The sequence below is a fragment of the Vanessa atalanta genome, chromosome 11 (genome assembly GCF_905147765.1).
Source record: "Vanessa atalanta chromosome 11, ilVanAtal1.2, whole genome shotgun sequence".
NCBI classification, from domain to species: Eukaryota; Metazoa; Arthropoda; class Insecta; order Lepidoptera; family Nymphalidae; genus Vanessa; species Vanessa atalanta.
Genome location: NC_061881.1, coordinates 1448523 through 1465984, shown reverse-complemented (window position 1 = coordinate 1465984; position 17462 = coordinate 1448523). Strand labels below are relative to the sequence as shown.

Genomic DNA, 17462 nt, shown 5'->3' with positions numbered 1-17462 from the left:
TAGCAATACGATTTAAATTTCTTCTTTATAATCTACTAGGTACATACATGTCCCAGCTTCGCACGGATAGGAGGATTTTAATATATACAGTTCAAACCGTTTATGGCGACATCGTTTAGAACAACATATCGGTTATAATGACCAAAATGCTGAATGCTATATAACTGTCTTATAAAAATATTGCTTTTTACGACATTGCTTACTACGACATACCGCATTATACGACCACATTTGGCTAATGTTTTCGAAAAATTATATCTGTAGAACAACCAGCTGATCCGTATTGTAAGCAATTTGAATAGGCACAGTGTTATTAATGGTCAATGGCTATTATCGTAAAGGTAAACACGTGTCGAGTTTAGGCACAAATTAAAGGTTTAGGGTCTTTTGTAATTCTTAGAAACAAAACACAAGCATTTGTACACAATACAGTGTTGAGTTAATTGTGAAACTGTCAACATGTCGGGAGCAAAAAGAAAGCAGATTAATATCGAAGAAAGGTCGCGTATTATTTCAAAGTTAGAGAGCGATATTAATTTTAATAAGCGTTTTGATTGAAATAAACGAAATATAATTTAATTTCATACATAAATATATTTAGTCTATTAATACCTATGACCTACACATTAAATAATACCACTTCATTAAAAAATAAGCATCAGCGGTTGTTACGACTATCGGTTTTTACGACTCAATATGAGTAGTTCCTTCAATGTCGTTATAACAGATTTTGGCTGTAGTTTATATCATAATATACATCTCTATTGGTAGGAATTATTATTTATGACAGCTTCATCATATTATACACCTAATCTATTATCTCACGAATCTCCGTCCATTACTAAAAACTCGTACAGACACGGGAGGACTTTATTTTATATATATACTTTGACATCACGTAAAGATTACACTTAACGTATCAATCGACGCGGAGTCGTCCGTAGATACGGAAAAAAAAATTGAGTGAATGACCAAATTATAAGTTTCATGTAGTTATTATGGAACAATAAGATAAGAAAAGTAGGCGTGGCCTATTCCATGTAAAGAAAGTTTATATTTAGAATAACAAATATTCCAGCTTTACATATAATATTTATATTGAACGATTTAGCCAACAGCTCTGGTATAATATACACTAAAATTAGTTTTTGATTAATATATATTTATTTATAATATAACACTATTCCACTTAACTACTTCCAAATTTCCGACACCAACTCACATACAAATCCACAATAATTAACACCAGATTATTTAAAATTATGACCAATGATGTCATGTCAAATCAATGTCAAAGTACTTTATTTGTGTTCACTCCTGTGATTGGATTAAATAATTATGTCTTTTATCAATTATTTTTGGTATTAGGTATATTCGTATTTTTATTCATTATTTTTTCCATTAGGACTCAAAATAGTTTATTATAGTGAATAAATTGTTAAAATAATGACTTACTATTTAAATTTATTTAGTTGACTTGATGACATTACAATATATGAAAACAAAAATGTAAATTTAATTACACATTCATATTTATGCCTAAATTAAATTTAACATTTCTTTCGTATAATAAATAAACTCTTGAATATTACAGATAATTGAATTCTTCAATTTGTACCAACCCACCAAGCATGAATTTGGGTATTGTTATTTATTAAATATACCATCATATTGGATGCTGAAAATCCCCATATCTGTCTTAAAAGAACCACAATACAATACATATACTTATGACCTTACTAATAAATAAACATTCTCTATCTCTTTTTGCCAGTAACATAACATGTGAAAGAAAAATTAAAACCATTAACTATACAAATGCTACAAGTATATAAACACTAAATACCTTAATTATTTTTATATAAATATATATTTTCTAATACATTTTAATCAGTCACAGCTAGCGACAGCATCATATTGGTCAAGGCTGGTATAGTGGGCGGCGGCTGTGCTTTGCGTTGTATCTTTGTAGCTTCCGATTGAGCCCACTGGGAGAGCTTGAACGCTTCCTTGCGTTTCGCGCTGCCCGATGACTTGTAGTGGCTCAGAAGGGTATTGGTCACCTGAGGATATTAAAGTATTATTGTCAGGTCCAAGTCATTACACTTTACTTATATACAATAAACAGCAGATGACAATAGATCTCTTTCACTCACCAAGAATAATCCAAGCAGTGCTCTCATGTTATCAGGGTTCAGTTTAAGTGCTTGACAGTAATATGACTTGGCCAGTTCCAGGTTGTCTACACCACCCTGGAATTAAATGAAGTGCATTTGATGTATACCAACTTTGAACAGATTTAGACTAATATCATAAATATAAAAAAGTAACATAACTATGGAATAGTGTTATATGTATTTATAATGCAGGAAAATATAGTTGCAACAAAGACACTCAACCAATAGCCTAATGTGTTCTGTGTGTTTGATTCAAATGGTGCACTTATTTATCAATGACACTGTACGTGTTTATAGTGATCTCATCTTAACACACATTGAAATGAGCTAGTAAATTTTCTTTTTAGTAAATATAGGAACATTGCCATACATACCATAGTGTAACGTATATCAGCAAGGCGTTGGTGCATCAAGTGATTATGTGGTTGATGCAGTATCAATTCTTCAGCACAAAAGGCTGCTTTGGAGTACTCTTGAACTTGCAAGTACAACTCTGAGAGCTCTTGCCACGCCTCCATATCTGACATAAACCTTAAATAAAATTTCAATGCTAAGTAAAATTACTTTCAAGCTAAACTTGTTATGGTATCTGATTTGACAGATATAATTGTTAATTTAAATACAAATTATAAAATGATAGCATACCTTGGGAATAAAACAATCTCATATTTTATCATATTAAAAATGGTAAAAAATAATGAAATTAAAGTAATCTATATTAAATAAAGGAATTTGAATTTAAGACATGTGAAATCTGGTACTAATAATATTTTTCAAGGTTAGTTATTAAAGTGTCAATAGAGCAATGGTTTATGGGCTGCCTAGTGATGTAATAAGTCAAAGGTTTAATCCTGACCCCTTAGGCTATTATTGTCCCCACTTGTAGCACAAGCTTTTAGCTTAATTGAATAGGTAAATAAAAATATCAGTATTTTTTTTAAAATGTGACATTTTTACTATTGTTTGCCAGTTATTACTTTATGTATAATAAGTGTGCACACATATGAGTAAACCCAAGATGTATTTAATTAATTCAAAATAGCAGAAATACTGATATATTTAGAACTAAATGTTTTAAAAGATAAATATTACTAACTTTTTTAAATAATCAACCAGTTCCTTAATAGCCTCCTGGATGAGACCTTGAGCTTTCAATATAGCCACACGTCGTTTGCGAGCTGCAGAATTTGTTTCATCTGCCTTTATAATACTATCTAAAACTTCCATTGCTTCTTCATACCTGAAATGTAGTTTTATTAGCAATTTAACTAAAAACAACATATTATTATGTGAGCAAAAATAGTTTCATCTGTTTCAATTATTTGAAATTTTAAATGCAATTATCTCAAAGATATATTGAAAGAAACTTACTTCTCTTCAGCTTCCAAGCATGCTGCTTTATATCTTAAAACTCGCAAGCTGCCTGGAAACTCCTCCGACAGCATCATTATCCATAATTTAGCTATAGTGTAGTAGTGGCAGTCCAAAGCTGCATAGATGACTTGCTCCATTACAACATATTCTGTGAAATAAACATTATTGTCTATTTATAAAGAATTGCAAAGTAAGAACTTACCAAATAGAAATTAATTCTTATTATGATACTTGTACTCATAGGTAATTATTATTATTATTATACAACAATACTTCATATGTTCTGCTTTGATGTGTGTGTAACTACAAGCAAAAGGGACAAAATATCTCAGTTCCCAAAGTTAGTGGGGCATTGGTTATGTATGGCTATTTACAGTGCTAGTATCTATGGGAAGTGGTGACCACTTACCGTCAAGTGGTTCATTTGCCAGACCACCTACCTACTTTTTATAAAATATAAGCAATTACATGTATTATTACTTACTCTCACTACCCAACTTGTGAAGTGGATCCTCAACAATAACTTCGGAAAAATATAATACGTCTTCGCTTCGTCTTTCGTTGTTTTCACGCCATTGTCTAAGCAAATCGAATATTTCTAAAATAATGAAAATAAAATACAATTTAATAATACACAAAAAGGTAATCAAATTTTATTTTATTTAATTGAACTGCATACCAGTGTGACTGAGTTCGTCATAATTATTAAAAGACATTTTTTAAATTTAAATTATAACTTCTAAGAATGGTAATATTAAAGTTTATTTAGATAACTCTAATTACAGTAACACTGAACACGATTTTATAGTGATTTTAACTTTGATAGTTTCCTGTCATTAATTTGACAAATAATGAAATGCCAATTGCCAACGTCTGATACAGAAGCTACATGAATCTGATATAGATTAAACATATAACGTGTACAAATGTGAACTACATAAATCACCTGAATATTTTTATTTTTATTCCAAAATAAAATAATGCTCTTCATAATTTATAGTGTAAAGTCTCATGTATTCGCTTATTCAAAAATTATTGTAATTTATATTCACCGACTCAATTTACAAAATATATGTAGAATTTTGGAATAGGGCATTAACAAGACGTAATTTTTTTTTCCATATTTTATAATATCCCAAATAATTTAATAATACAATTGAATGATAAACTTCAAGGTATGGATTTTTTATGATATAGACCATGCTTTATAGTTTATTGACACTTATAAATAGCTTCGTTTCACGCATATGACATTGATCGTTTACATATCAATTGTTCTTCAAGTAGGTTCGAATGGTCTACTTGTGAGTGGGACTATATAAATTAAATAAAAAGATAATCTGTAGGCTTTAGTTTTACGTAGACCGGAATGTACAAGTTTGTGTGTGAGCCATGAGCATTCTGTGGTGATGTGATGTGAACCTGTGATCGAGACGTCTGCAATATCACAATATGTCTGACTATTTGGAAATATTTTTAGAATTAGCGTAGTCGTAACTAATAAAATAATCAATTTGAGAGACGTCCATGCTATGGACGATATATGACATACTTTATAAAAAGGTAAGGTCGGTTATTATGTTAACATTACAAATATATTCAATTCTTTCTTCTCGCATTCGACTTTTTTATGTATCAATGGCCTTTATCTCGGATTTTTGTTTTCTTTTGTTCCGTGGCTGTGCGTTGAACGAGTTTTTGATATTTGGTTATGCGAATTGGTTAATTTTACATTGACGTAGCTTTATTTTTTCCTACAGATCGATAAGGAGACGAGTTATAGTGAAGATATGTGTTGTGGGCCATTTGCCTTACGTGTGTATAGTAGATATGCGCGTGACGGGACTGAAGGGCGCCGTGCAGAGTGGTGCTTCGGTCTGAGTGCGCATTGGACGATATAACGTTTCACGCCTCGCCAGGGTCAACCTGCGCGACGCGTTTTTTTGTATATATTTTTATTATATAGAAAATAAACATGGATCAAAGAGTGCAATGCCCTGTGTGTACACTGTACCTACACAGTGGAATGACCTTAGAGTCACATTTGGACACACATCCAAAAGATCAAGTAATTAAAGCATTGTGTACTTTATCAGCTAAAAGTACTAATTTTGGAAGCAGGACACCTACTCCATTAAACTCAGAGAGGTCATTTAGAAGCAGGTCACGGACACCAGCAACTGACGATAGTGGACGATGGGCCAATTCTCATCGAAATAGTGATAATGAAAGGTACTGGAGAAGGACTCCAAGTAGAACTAAGTCGACTCCACTCTCGACAATCTCAAGAAATCCCACACCAGATCTCAGGATTGGGAATATTTCATTTGACAACCATATATCTAACAATGTTTCAAGTCAGTGCTCTGACTCTTATACAGTGAAATCAGATAAAACACAGCAAACTTTTACTTCAAATTGTCAGTCCTTAGTATCAGATTTCGATCAACAGTATCCTTACTATCCAGAACAACAGGAAGACCCAGAAATTAAATTTTCTCGTAGCTCAGAGTACAATGCACAGTTAGATAATTCAAATGTGTTTGCATACAATATGCCTGTAATGGGATCAGGTGTCAAGCTGCCTACGACTATGATGCCAACAGTACCTAGAAGGGGGAATGACTATGTTAAAATCTTACCTAAACAAGGAAACCTGCTTGTTAAAACGAATGTGGCTGGAATGCAATACATACCTTCAGGAGTTAAGCCAATGCATGTGATGATGCCGGCTGCAACTCCATTTGTTCAGAAGAATCTACAAAATAACATGATTATGACTGGAAATTTACCTACTAGCCAATTATTAGATCCAAAATTAATGGCACCACCATTAAACAACCAATTCAATCAAATGAATCACCCGGGAGCTTTTACCCCAGGAACAACAGTAGTCACTCAAAACTCACAAATAATTTATAGGGAGATGGTTCATAATATAGATGGTAAACCATTCATCTCGAGCATGCCGGCAGTACTTGGTGGTCCTGAGAATGTTACAAATGTTGCTCAGAGCAGTTCAATGTACCAAAATGTTATGGTTGTTGATCAGTTTGGTAATACTTCCTGTATGTATACAACACCACAACATATATTATCAAAGCCATGTGCTCCTATGTTCAATGAAAATGTACCATTTATGCAAAATGTGCCAGATAAAACTGGGTCAAACGTAATAACTGATGGTAATAAAACTCTAATTATTGAAGTAAGCCCAATGTTATCGGGCGAACCAATAAATGATACAAGTCAGAACCCACTGCCTCAACAGAATGATAATCCAGTAAATAAAATGATTGAGCAAGAAAAGTCAGAATCTGCTATTGAATCCCCTGGGCCTAGTAAAGGTCTGAAAATTCTTAGTAATATTAAGGTAGAGGTTCCTGTACAGCATCACAAAAATATGCTAAATACTGTTATGGACTTGACAGGTTCAACTGATTCGGACTATCTGGAACGTTCTATTACTCCAGAGAAAATTCTACCAGATTTAGACGATAATAATCCTAGATTATCTGATAAATGTACTCAACCATCTAATGCTGGTGAAAGTTTAATTTCAAGTGCATTTTCTGTGCTAAAACATTCTAACAATGCACACAAGGAAAGTACTTTAAAATCAACAGTTGTAGAGAATAAACTTGATACAGAGTTTTCAGACAGTTGTCCAGTTCCTGATCTCATTTGTAATGAAAAGCCGTCTATATCTCCATGTAGTGAATTATCTGACCATGGGGATAATTCCAATGATAGACTTGTCATACTATCCCCTAAACCAGAAAGTAGTAAAAAATACCAAAGCTTGGCAAAGAATATTAGTATTGAAAAGAAATTACCAACTAAATCACCAAAACATAACCCTCTAAAACTTAATAATATTTTCGTGAAAAAGCAAAAAAAACATTTGCAAATAAAGAACTCAAAAGTATCTTCACAGATCAATATTAAACCTGGTGATCGGGAACCTAGAGCCTCGTCGTCTACGTGTAAGCTATTAGAAAACTTTGCAGTGACTAAAACGCACCAACCTGAAAAATGTGAAAACAAGGGTAAATTGCAAACTGTCTCAATAGAGAAAATTGAAAATAGTAATGACGATCGCAGTGAGTTTGATGCCAACACTGAGGTGCAGTCGATGGACATTGAGCCAGTCACTCCATCAAATGTAAATCCCTCTCAATATACTACTACAGTTGTGAAAGAAGAAATAAATTCGAACGAATTTAGCAATGGAGGTGATAGATCCACAGATCTTGCACCGATGGAAACCCTCAGGCCAATAAATGTGGTCAATTATGGCAATATGGCGGGCGAATTTGATGACGATTCGAATCACAGAGAGTTACTAGATTTAGAAGCTGCATCGAAAAATAAGCAATTTGTATCGATGATGAATGAAAACTACTTTGGAGATAATATTTACGCAGACTACTTTACCCCAGATCGCGTTGAAGCGTTCGATGCTGAAAAAGAATCGAATTACGCCAAGGACAACGCAAAAGAGGGAATGTATATTTGGGGTGAATCATCGCAGAAGGAAAGTGAATTTGTTTTACCAAATTTCATACACGAGAGTTATAAAATAGCTGAAAGCAACGGGATGGACTATTCAGATATGGGAGCGTCGGGGGAGCATATAGACGGTGACAGGTGCGAAGGGGACAGCAAGGCCGACGTGTTGAGTGAGAGTAGAAGTGACGGCGAACCGACTTTGAATATCTGTGCCGATGAGAGGATGCCGCCTCGTGGAGAACTCAGCGGGCAAGAAAGCAACGGAGACATGGAATCACCTTGGAGTGGGGTAAATTATTTTCTATTATTATTATTATTATTGTGGCATTTTCAATGAAATTACTCATAATTTATATGCAGTTGTAAGAGGTTAATAATAATTATACAATTAGCTACGAAATCGCGGTTTGTGTGTCAAGGTCTTGTTCTCGATTGTGTAAATAAGTGAATTCCACTTCATACAAAGATAGTCAATTTGCTGAGGTAGAAAAAAATATTAAGTATCACATTTGTGTTTTTGTAGTTTTGTTTTTTTTTAAACTTTTTTATAAAAAAATAATAATAGCGTTTCAAATAATAAAGAACATAAATAGGACACGTTGAACAGAACTTAAAATTGAATGTATCTATTTAGTATATTAAATTTTTGTTGCTTTCTACTATAGTATATTATACAGTATATTATAAGATCATGTCATGTTAATTTTCCAATTTATTTTAGATGTATTCGGGAGTACCTCCGGCAGAGCCCTACGATCTAATGGCGCGAGAGAGTTGGGTTTCAGATGGGTCCGACATAGATGCTAACGAAAAAACAGAAAATGTTATGTATGTTAACAACACATTTCATATAAAATTCAATTCATATATAAAATACTTCCATTTTGTTATTATAATTAATACATATAATTAAATTACTTTAACGTAGTATATTTGTACCATATGCAAAAATCATCGAAATGATTCTAATCGGTTAATTAAAAATTTTAATTACATTATTATTTTTACATATTCCAGTGAAGAAGAACTGCACTTTTCAAAGGCAAGAACGTACAATTGCGCTCAGTGCGGCGTGAAGTTCCCGTCGCTGAAGGAGCTGCGCGCGCACAAGGCGCTGGCGCACGCGCTGCCCACGTGCTCCAGCGTCAAGACCTCCTACAGCCGCCTCATGACCGCCCGCGCCATCAAGAAGGAGGAGAAACCGGACGAACATGTGCTGGCAGGTACAGAGTTATACTTTTGTTATAATGTGATCATGTAAATTTTAATCATTTTTATTATAATGATCTTGGTATTTAGTTTGAAAAATACATTTATAATATTTATTTTGGTTTGTTTAAAATAAAACAGCTTAGAGGTTCAGAGGCAGATGTTATAAGATGTCGGTTGTGTTAAAACTTTTTTGTTAAATAATGTAAGAAGATTGCATAAATTAGTCTTATCTCTTAAAACTCGTTTTTAACTCGTGTATTTAGTTTTACCTTTTGTATAGAATACCCACGAGAACAACGAAATCAAAAGTTTTATTATTATTAAAAATTTTAATATTTATTCGAAATATAAAAAATGTTTATATTGTGAATTAAATAAATAACAAAAAAAAAATCAATTTCAGGCAATCTATTGTCATTGGATACAAAGGAGACGATGGCTTCGACAATGTTACAAGTTTACAACGCGATGAGTGAAGCTAAGCCTCAAATCGAAGGTTTCATAAAGCAGGAAACGAAAAAGAGACGAAAAGATTACGTGTGTCCGACGTGCAAGGTCGACCAGGTCACCGACGCGGCCTTCCACGCCCATCTCAAGATACACCCGCTGGAGTGTCTCACGTGCGGGAAGTGTTTCTTCAAAAGAGCAAACCTAGCGTTGCACGTGAAAACGCACTTAGGAATAAAGAACTATAAGTGAGTTGCGCATGTACGTCGATTTCAAGGCTCTTTGGTGTATGTTTAGATGTCATTGTCCCAGTGCATTGACCGTTTCATTGCCCTAGGTCGTTAATCGAGGAAAATAAACAATATTGTACATTCGATGCTAAAACTTCGCAATGTCATATTAATTATTCGAAGCGTTTCTGTTTTATTTTATAATTGTTCGTGGTTAATTCGAAATTTTGCCGGAATCTTTTAAGCGTTGAAATATTAAAACATGAATACTGGGGTGATATTTCAGTATATTTAATAATTTGCGGTAATGTCATTCAAAATGTATAGTTGCCACTGTATAAGTAAAAACACAATTAATTTTTATTTTGTTTTTTGTTTACTGTAATAAAAAGGATTGTAGAGAATTCGAATAACGACTACATACTTCTGCTCGTGACTACACAACTAACTATTAATTTTACTAAACATTTCAAAGCTTTTTTTTATTTTCTGACCGACTAATACCTTACATTGTAAGAATTTATAGTAAATAACAACTTAAGATGATTCTGGTGAAATGTTATACAATACCGTCAGATGTCCAAAAATCTCACATTTATTGGAATAGAGTGTTTATGTACGATCTATTGCTAGATCTATATTATTTTAGTGATCATTATGCGTTTTGGTGGTGGTTATACTGTAATGATGTTCATCTCTGCATAATATAAATTAAAGTTGCTTTCCCCCCTCTCGTCTGTACGTTTAGATCTTTTGAACTACGCAACGGATTTTAATACAGATTTCATCATCAATAAACAGGATGATTCTAGAGGAAAGAAAATATTATGATAATAATGTAATATGAGAGAAAAGTCGAGAATTATAACATTCCTAGGTGGAAAAAACATTTAAAGTTTGATCTTTAATCGAAAAGTTTTGTGTAGACACTTATTTTACCCGTGCGAAACCGGGTAGCTAGTATAATATAGTACAGATTAAATTTATCTAGGAATTAACACTTATTCACATTATTTTTTGGTTGATTTGCAGATGTGAGATATGCGAGAAACGTTTCATAACACGTCAGAAGCTGTCGGAGCACCACAACGTGCACACCGGCCGGACGCCCGTCAAGTGCACCATCTGCGACGACACCTTCCGACGGTACTCCAACATGGTGCAGCACAGGTAACACGACTAATGGCTCTTAAGAATAATAAAACAAAACTAATAATAGAAGTGATACTCTCGCACGAGACATTCAAGGCAGCTATATATATAATCTTGTGCTTTTTTAACTGAAGTTTGCGATGAAAATCTACATTATGTCACTTTAAGTTAATATAATGACACAATTTCAGCGTACATTATTGGTTATTATAAATATAAAACTCAAAGATGTCGGTTTTAGGAATCTTGCCTTTTAATAGTATTTTACTTTTGGTGAGTATACCCGACCCTGCATTTCATTTTCATATACAAAAAGAGCTGTTGCCACTCAGCATGACAAAGTTGAAATATCAGTAAAATTCTTGTTAAAACATTTACATGGAAACATTAAACATTTAATTTGAACTTTTAATCTCATTGTGCCCCTTTAAGTTTTACTTTAATTATGTCACTTTGTAATACATATGTGAAGCTGTAATATACTATACTGAGAAAAAAAAATTGAGTGTTTATTAATAATAATATGATCATACTACTTATTCCTTGTTACATTACTGATTTATTTTATATTAATAGCACCAACAAATATTATAGCCATTTATTTATTAGGGTTATCCAAAAAAATGTAATCGAGTGAGTATAATTATGGATTGTTTTCCCCAGGGACCGACACCATTTCAAGAAGAAGACAAAGATACGCGACTTTGTGTGCCACTGCGGGGCCGTGTTCCACTCGCGCGCCAAGCTGCTGTGGCACAAGGAGACGCACGACGAGAAGCCCAAGGCGTGCCTGTACTGCAGCGACAAGTTCGTGCACGCCGCCTCGCTCACGCGCCACGTGCGCCGCACGCACAACGAGTACTTCCTCGCCGACAAGGCCACGGAGAAGGGCCGGATGGAGAATGTGCCTTGCCCTGTTTGTAAACAGGTTCGTCTCGATTTCACTTATCGACGGCGTAGTAAGATTTGTTTTATGCTTGACCGGACAGAGTTAAACTGAATGACATACATATGACGTATTTTCGTCAACAATTATTATTTTCGAATATTGAAGCCAGCATAGTTTGTTGAAAATATTTTTTATGTGAGTGGAACTTATGGAAGTTATGGCTTAGCTTTTTATAATTCTCTATAAGTGAGATATTTCGTACTAGTCTTTTATTTTTTTTAATTCGAAATTATATTTTGAATGCTGATGTATAAAGCAATAATAATTATTAAAAAAAATATTGATTTTATTATTTTTATACTAACAACATTACTATCTTCGTTTTCAGATGTACCTTAGATCAAATTTACGTGCTCACTTGCTGACCCACAGTGGGAAGAAACCATACCACTGCATCATCTGCAACAAAGCATTCACAACCAAGTGGAACTTGAAACTTCATCGTTGGACGCACCTGAGTCGGTCGGCTAAACCCTTCAAATGCACGCTATGTAAAGGTGCATTCATCAGGCAATCCGATTACGTGTCACACATGAACGCGCACAAGTCTGTTCGTCCATACACCTGCAACTACTGCGGCTGCCAGTTCATTAGGAAGTACAACTGCCAACGACATGTTCGAGAACACGAAATGGCTAAGAAGTATGTGTGTAAAGTGCCCGAGTGTGGTAAATCGTTCCATAGGAGTTATTATTTATCTGAACATATGAAAGTGCATAGTGGGGCGAGGCCTTTCGCATGTAATATTTGTGGGAAAACGTCAAGTAATAAGTCCAATCATAATAAACATGTGAAGATACACCACGCGAGGGAGCCAGTTGCGACTGAAGCGTAAGTATGAAATTTATAAATACGCTGGCTAGGCGACTCTTGAGAGATTTTTTTAATGGTACTCAAGATTTTGTAATATAGAATTATCTGTCCAGCAAATGGGTCCATTTGCTCAAAATTTCTGCTACTCCTTGGATTGTGTGCAATGAATATTCACTATTAATTTAAACTCAAGTCTAAACAACAATATATAAAAACAGCATCATTAACAAAGGTTTTGATACAGAGTCGCCGCATTGTAAATATTTAGTTAAATTTAAATATATTGTGTAAATACAGGACCAAGTTTGTGTAAAATGATGAGGAGAATATAGAGAGCATTTTACAGTTAAAATCAATACTTAAATAAATATTGTTGTGTGACAGACTTTATTGTGTTACTATTTGCACATTGCATTTTATTTTTAAAACTATTTATAATATTTAAATACTTGTGTTGATTTTTTTTCCAAATCGGCACAATGTGACTCTGGATACCTGTTACACTATTTACTGTAGGAAAAAAATACATAAAAAAGTGATTGTCCTAATATTTAACTAATACCATACATGTTTTAATAAGATATGGTTTCAAGTAGTGAAAAAGTTCCTAATATTTGAGATAATAACGGGTTAGTTACTTGATGTTTTTGTCTCTGAGAAAAAAAAAAATATATAAAATAAGAGGTGGATATTAAAGGAAGCTGAGATTTAGCTTTCAACATTCAAATCTAAATAGGTTGTGAACTAATACTAATGAATTTTTGTAAATAGATGTAAAAATTGTTTTTAATATAATAAGGTCAGTCACACTACGATATTCTTAATAAGTATTTTAGTCAATTTACTAAAAAGGGCATTTTGGTAAAGGTACCCCGCTTAATAATTTAATTTCGTATATAATAGAACAATAATCTGCTATTATACGACGGTAGTTTTAAGTGGCGAGTAATGTTATTTGAAGGAAATTCTGTGAGAAAATTTTAATAAACTAGATACATATCAATGTTTAAAATATTATTCACGCGATGGTTTGCCATGCGAAAGGTATTCAAAATAAGTATAAGGTTAATTGACTTTAAAAAAACTTGTTATTCATTAATAGTTAACATCAAAAGCAACATAGTATAATATAATGTGTATTAAATTAATATTATATCATTTCTCTACAGGATTTTTTTCTGTGTACATACTCGATTTAACAGATAAATTGCTCAAAGACAATTCTAATTAATCATAGACCATGTCTATGAATCACACTATTGACAGTCACATTAAAACTTCTTTTCTATTTTAGTATTTGTATTAATAATCTAGTTATAGTTTTATTTATTTTTTACTTTAACAGTTCAACTTTATTTTTTTATTAGGTAATTGATGAATTTAATAACATAAAATGCATGTCTTCCACATCGCATAAGTTGAAATTTTTATTAAAATATTATACTTTTTTTCAACCATTTTTCTGACCATGTACATAGCATACTTGCAGCAGGAACAGCGCAAATTATCAATTAAACTTGACATTAAAGATACGGTTAATAATTTTTACAAAGTAATAAAAACCTAATTAGTTTAATTATAATAATTTTGTGACAGGAAAAAATATCTATACATTGTTGGTACAAACTTTTATATATTACAAGTGATTTTGTTTAATGATTTTTTTTTTCCTAATGAATTATCTAATGATTAAGATGTGCCTGTGCTAAGCGAAATTTGGAATAAGATTTTGAACGATAAAAATGCAACTCTTAATAGTCATTCTCAAATATATGTATTCGTTTTGAAACCATGGATATGTGCTATGTATGTAACGAACATTCAAAAAAAATTAAAATCAATGTTTTGTGCAATACACATAATCTTAGGATATCCCACCGGTAATACATCACTCAGCGCAGACATTGCGAGCACATCTTAAAATTTATATAACTGTTTTATTTTATTTATTATAAAAACATAATTAATTAAAAAACTCTTTCATAAATTACAATATTAGTAAGATTTGTTGCCATAAAATATTTAAGGCGACTTTCATGATATTTGTTACAATAATAAAATATGAGCTTTATTGTAAGCGCATAAGGTCCGTCATAAATTCTACTGTGATTACAATGATTATCGATGAAGTGTATTTTTTTGTATTAGTTTAATTTCCATATTGTGCTTGTATTTATTTACACACTGAAAAATATAAGAAAAATGTGCAATCACCGACCGATAGTTGTTGTTGTTGTTTCTGAACCAAGCCTCCACCGTTATTATAAGATGTTCTCAAGTTTTTTTTTTTTATATTTTAGTTTCTTTGATTTTTTTTTATATACATGGATAAACAATAATTATAAAATTGATCTGTTGTTTGGTAATATTTACAAATACGTGGGGCTGCGTTCCTTCAAATATTTTTATATACATTGAAATTGTTGTGTGTCTTGTAAATGAATCACACCAGCTGTGTTCATGCGATATCGTATTTTAATTTTCTGTATTTTTAACGTAAATGAATGATCTCGTAACTTAACACAACAAAAGTTTGATTTTTTGTTATTATAGTAAAATTTAGTCTTTAATCAACGTCTTTATTCGAAAGCATTTGATAAAAGTCACGTCGGTTGCTTTTCGTTTATCGTATACTTACATAATGCGAGCGTTTATTGATATATTTTATCAAATGATTTCAAATTAAAGCGAACTCTTTGCGGTTATTAGAATAAATTGGTTATTTATTTTTAAAATAATTTGTAAATACGAAGTAAGGTACTTTTATTTTGTAACACGTGGGTCGTACACCAAAACTCAGTTCAGCGGGGTTACTGGACTGGATTAGTGTCTGCAATAAATTAAAAGTAAGCTAATTTGTGGTTATTTTAATTTTATTCCCAAAAAATCCAAAATATCTAACACAAATTCTTTGGAAAGAGGCTATCATGGCAGCACTTTATATATAAAACCCAATGAAGAATCAGAGTTATAAATGTACAAACTACAATGTCTGTTTGCAGTTACAACAATAGGTACATGTTTTCGGTAGGTACTCTCCATAAATGGATGCATTTATTGCACGAAGTGACTGGCGATTCTTTATTGAATAACTTATCTCGCTTGACGGCACGTGTTTTTGCTTCGCCTTTGTTTTTTTTTCAGAATGACGGGCCGATATCAGTTGCCGTCGCTAGTGAGTGATGTGACGTCATTGGTTAACTTTCATAATACCTACATGTATAGCATATTCCAATCGAAGTAGGAATAAAGATAAAGAAACGTTAGATTTACGTATTTCATGCGATTTGTTAATAACTCGGTAATAGTGTGCACTACTATTTTTATTTAAAATATAACATTATTTCACTTAACTACTTATAAACACTTAATTTTACTTCCAAAATCCGGATAACAGTTTCGTCGAAGTATAAGATGCCATTTTTTCGCAAATCCATAGTGAGTAATATCGTAGACTAATCAAGCTCTCGACCAATGATATCGCGTCAATTTGCTGTCAAATGTTGTTTATTTAGCTTTTCTCCTATTATGGTTGCAATAGAGGACATATAGGTAAGTATTGTTAATGTATAATTATTATAAGTCAATGTGAAAGCTAAACAATGACAGTTTTAAGGTAATACCCAACCTTAGGAACTAAGATGTTTTGTTCCGTGTGCCAGTGTTTACACTAGCTCACACACCCTTCAATCCAGAACAATACCGAGTATGAAACAACAATGTAAAATAATGACTATCTGTGGGTGGGTATTTACAACGTTTTTCTTCTTGTACGAGTGAAATCTAATGATCATTAAGAAAACATTATAATATAAACGTATTTCGACTTTTTACCATCTGATTGTTTTTTTTTAATTGTCAAAAACAATCGTAAAAGCCTCATTTTATTTATCGTCGCTGTATTTATCACTTATCACCTCATCAGGTTACTGACCTCTATGCGAATGTTTTAAAATTGACATGTACATAACATCTATTTAAAGTGTCTATCTGTTTAAGATAACCTTCCGCTGATTTTTTCAACCAATTGTGATTTTTAATTCATTATATACATTAAGTATTCATGGGATACTTTAAAACGGGTTATCGAGTTTTATGACTTATCTTTGAAGTAGTACGAACTAGAATTGCGAATTCATTGCGTACCAACATAGTTGATAAATAAAATTAATAGACATAGCATACTGAACTATAATTTTTATACTTTTGTATTTTATCAGCGTTCGATTGTTTAAAAATATTTGAAGTGACGTCATACTAATATTTATAATTATATTTTATCTGCAATCTAGTTAAAAGAACAATTTTGTTGATGTTTTAGGAAGTTGTAGGTATTTAATTTTCTCGTTACCCTAATGGAACCCGAGTAGATTACTAGAGCCAAAGAGATAAATATCTAAATCTTAGACTTTAATTTTTTGGATTAGAGCTAATTTAACTTGAGTCCTCTAGAAATTTCTGGTATGGGCTTTTTGACTTACTTACATAGTGTATTTATTTTTAGGTACATTTATTTATTTTATTTATTTATTTATTATTAGGTACATCAAAATTAGTGGTTTATATTTTTCTAGTTTAATGTTTCTGTATTATGTA

The 17462-nt window shown here is 32.4% G+C and overlaps 2 protein-coding genes across 2 annotated transcripts; one reads left to right on the top strand and one right to left on the bottom strand.

Annotated features, from left to right (window-relative positions):
* Nucleotides 1-1456: 1456 nt before the first annotated feature.
* Nucleotides 1457-4399, bottom strand: LOC125067477 (ER membrane protein complex subunit 2-A-like). The gene is made up of 7 exons (XM_047676126.1): nt 4231-4399; nt 4036-4149; nt 3549-3699; nt 3274-3417; nt 2552-2708; nt 2157-2252; nt 1457-2063 (listed from the first exon to the last, which is right to left on the bottom strand). Exons 1-7 carry the CDS (start codon nt 4265-4267, stop codon nt 1887-1889), a joined length of 876 nt encoding a protein of 291 aa, XP_047532082.1. The 5' UTR covers nt 4268-4399; the 3' UTR covers nt 1457-1886.
* Nucleotides 4400-4931: 532 nt separating this feature from the next.
* LOC125067474 lies at nt 4932-15695 on the top strand. The gene is made up of 8 exons (XM_047676123.1): nt 4932-5114; nt 5312-8352; nt 8785-8891; nt 9081-9286; nt 9679-9970; nt 10985-11122; nt 11768-12032; nt 12382-15695. Exons 2-8 carry the CDS (start codon nt 5527-5529, stop codon nt 12886-12888), a joined length of 4341 nt encoding a protein of 1446 aa, XP_047532079.1. The 5' UTR covers nt 4932-5114; nt 5312-5526; the 3' UTR covers nt 12889-15695.
* The last annotated feature ends 1767 nt before the right edge of the window (nt 15696-17462 follow it).

What these genes read in the sequence shown, in the direction of transcription:
- LOC125067477 (XM_047676126.1), bottom strand. Translation starts at nt 4,267, where the DNA reads ATGTCTTTTAATAATTATGACGAACTCAGTCACACTG. An exon ending in TGCTTGGAAGCTGAAGAGAA is followed by an intron (nt 3,418 to 3,548) that starts GTAAGTTTCTTT and finishes ACTACATTTCAG; the next exon opens with GTATGAAGAAGCAATGGAAG. An exon ending in CTGGTTGATTATTTAAAAAA is followed by an intron (nt 2,709 to 3,273) that starts GTTAGTAATATT and finishes ATTTTATTTAAG; the next exon opens with GTTTATGTCAGATATGGAGG.
- LOC125067474 (XM_047676123.1), top strand. Translation starts at nt 5,527, where the DNA reads ATGGATCAAAGAGTGCAATGCCCTGTGTGTACACTGTACCTACACAGT. An exon ending in TTAGGAATAAAGAACTATAA is followed by an intron (nt 9,971 to 10,984) that starts GTGAGTTGCGCA and finishes GTTGATTTGCAG; the next exon opens with ATGTGAGATATGCGAGAAAC. An exon ending in CTTGCCCTGTTTGTAAACAG is followed by an intron (nt 12,033 to 12,381) that starts GTTCGTCTCGAT and finishes CTTCGTTTTCAG; the next exon opens with ATGTACCTTAGATCAAATTT.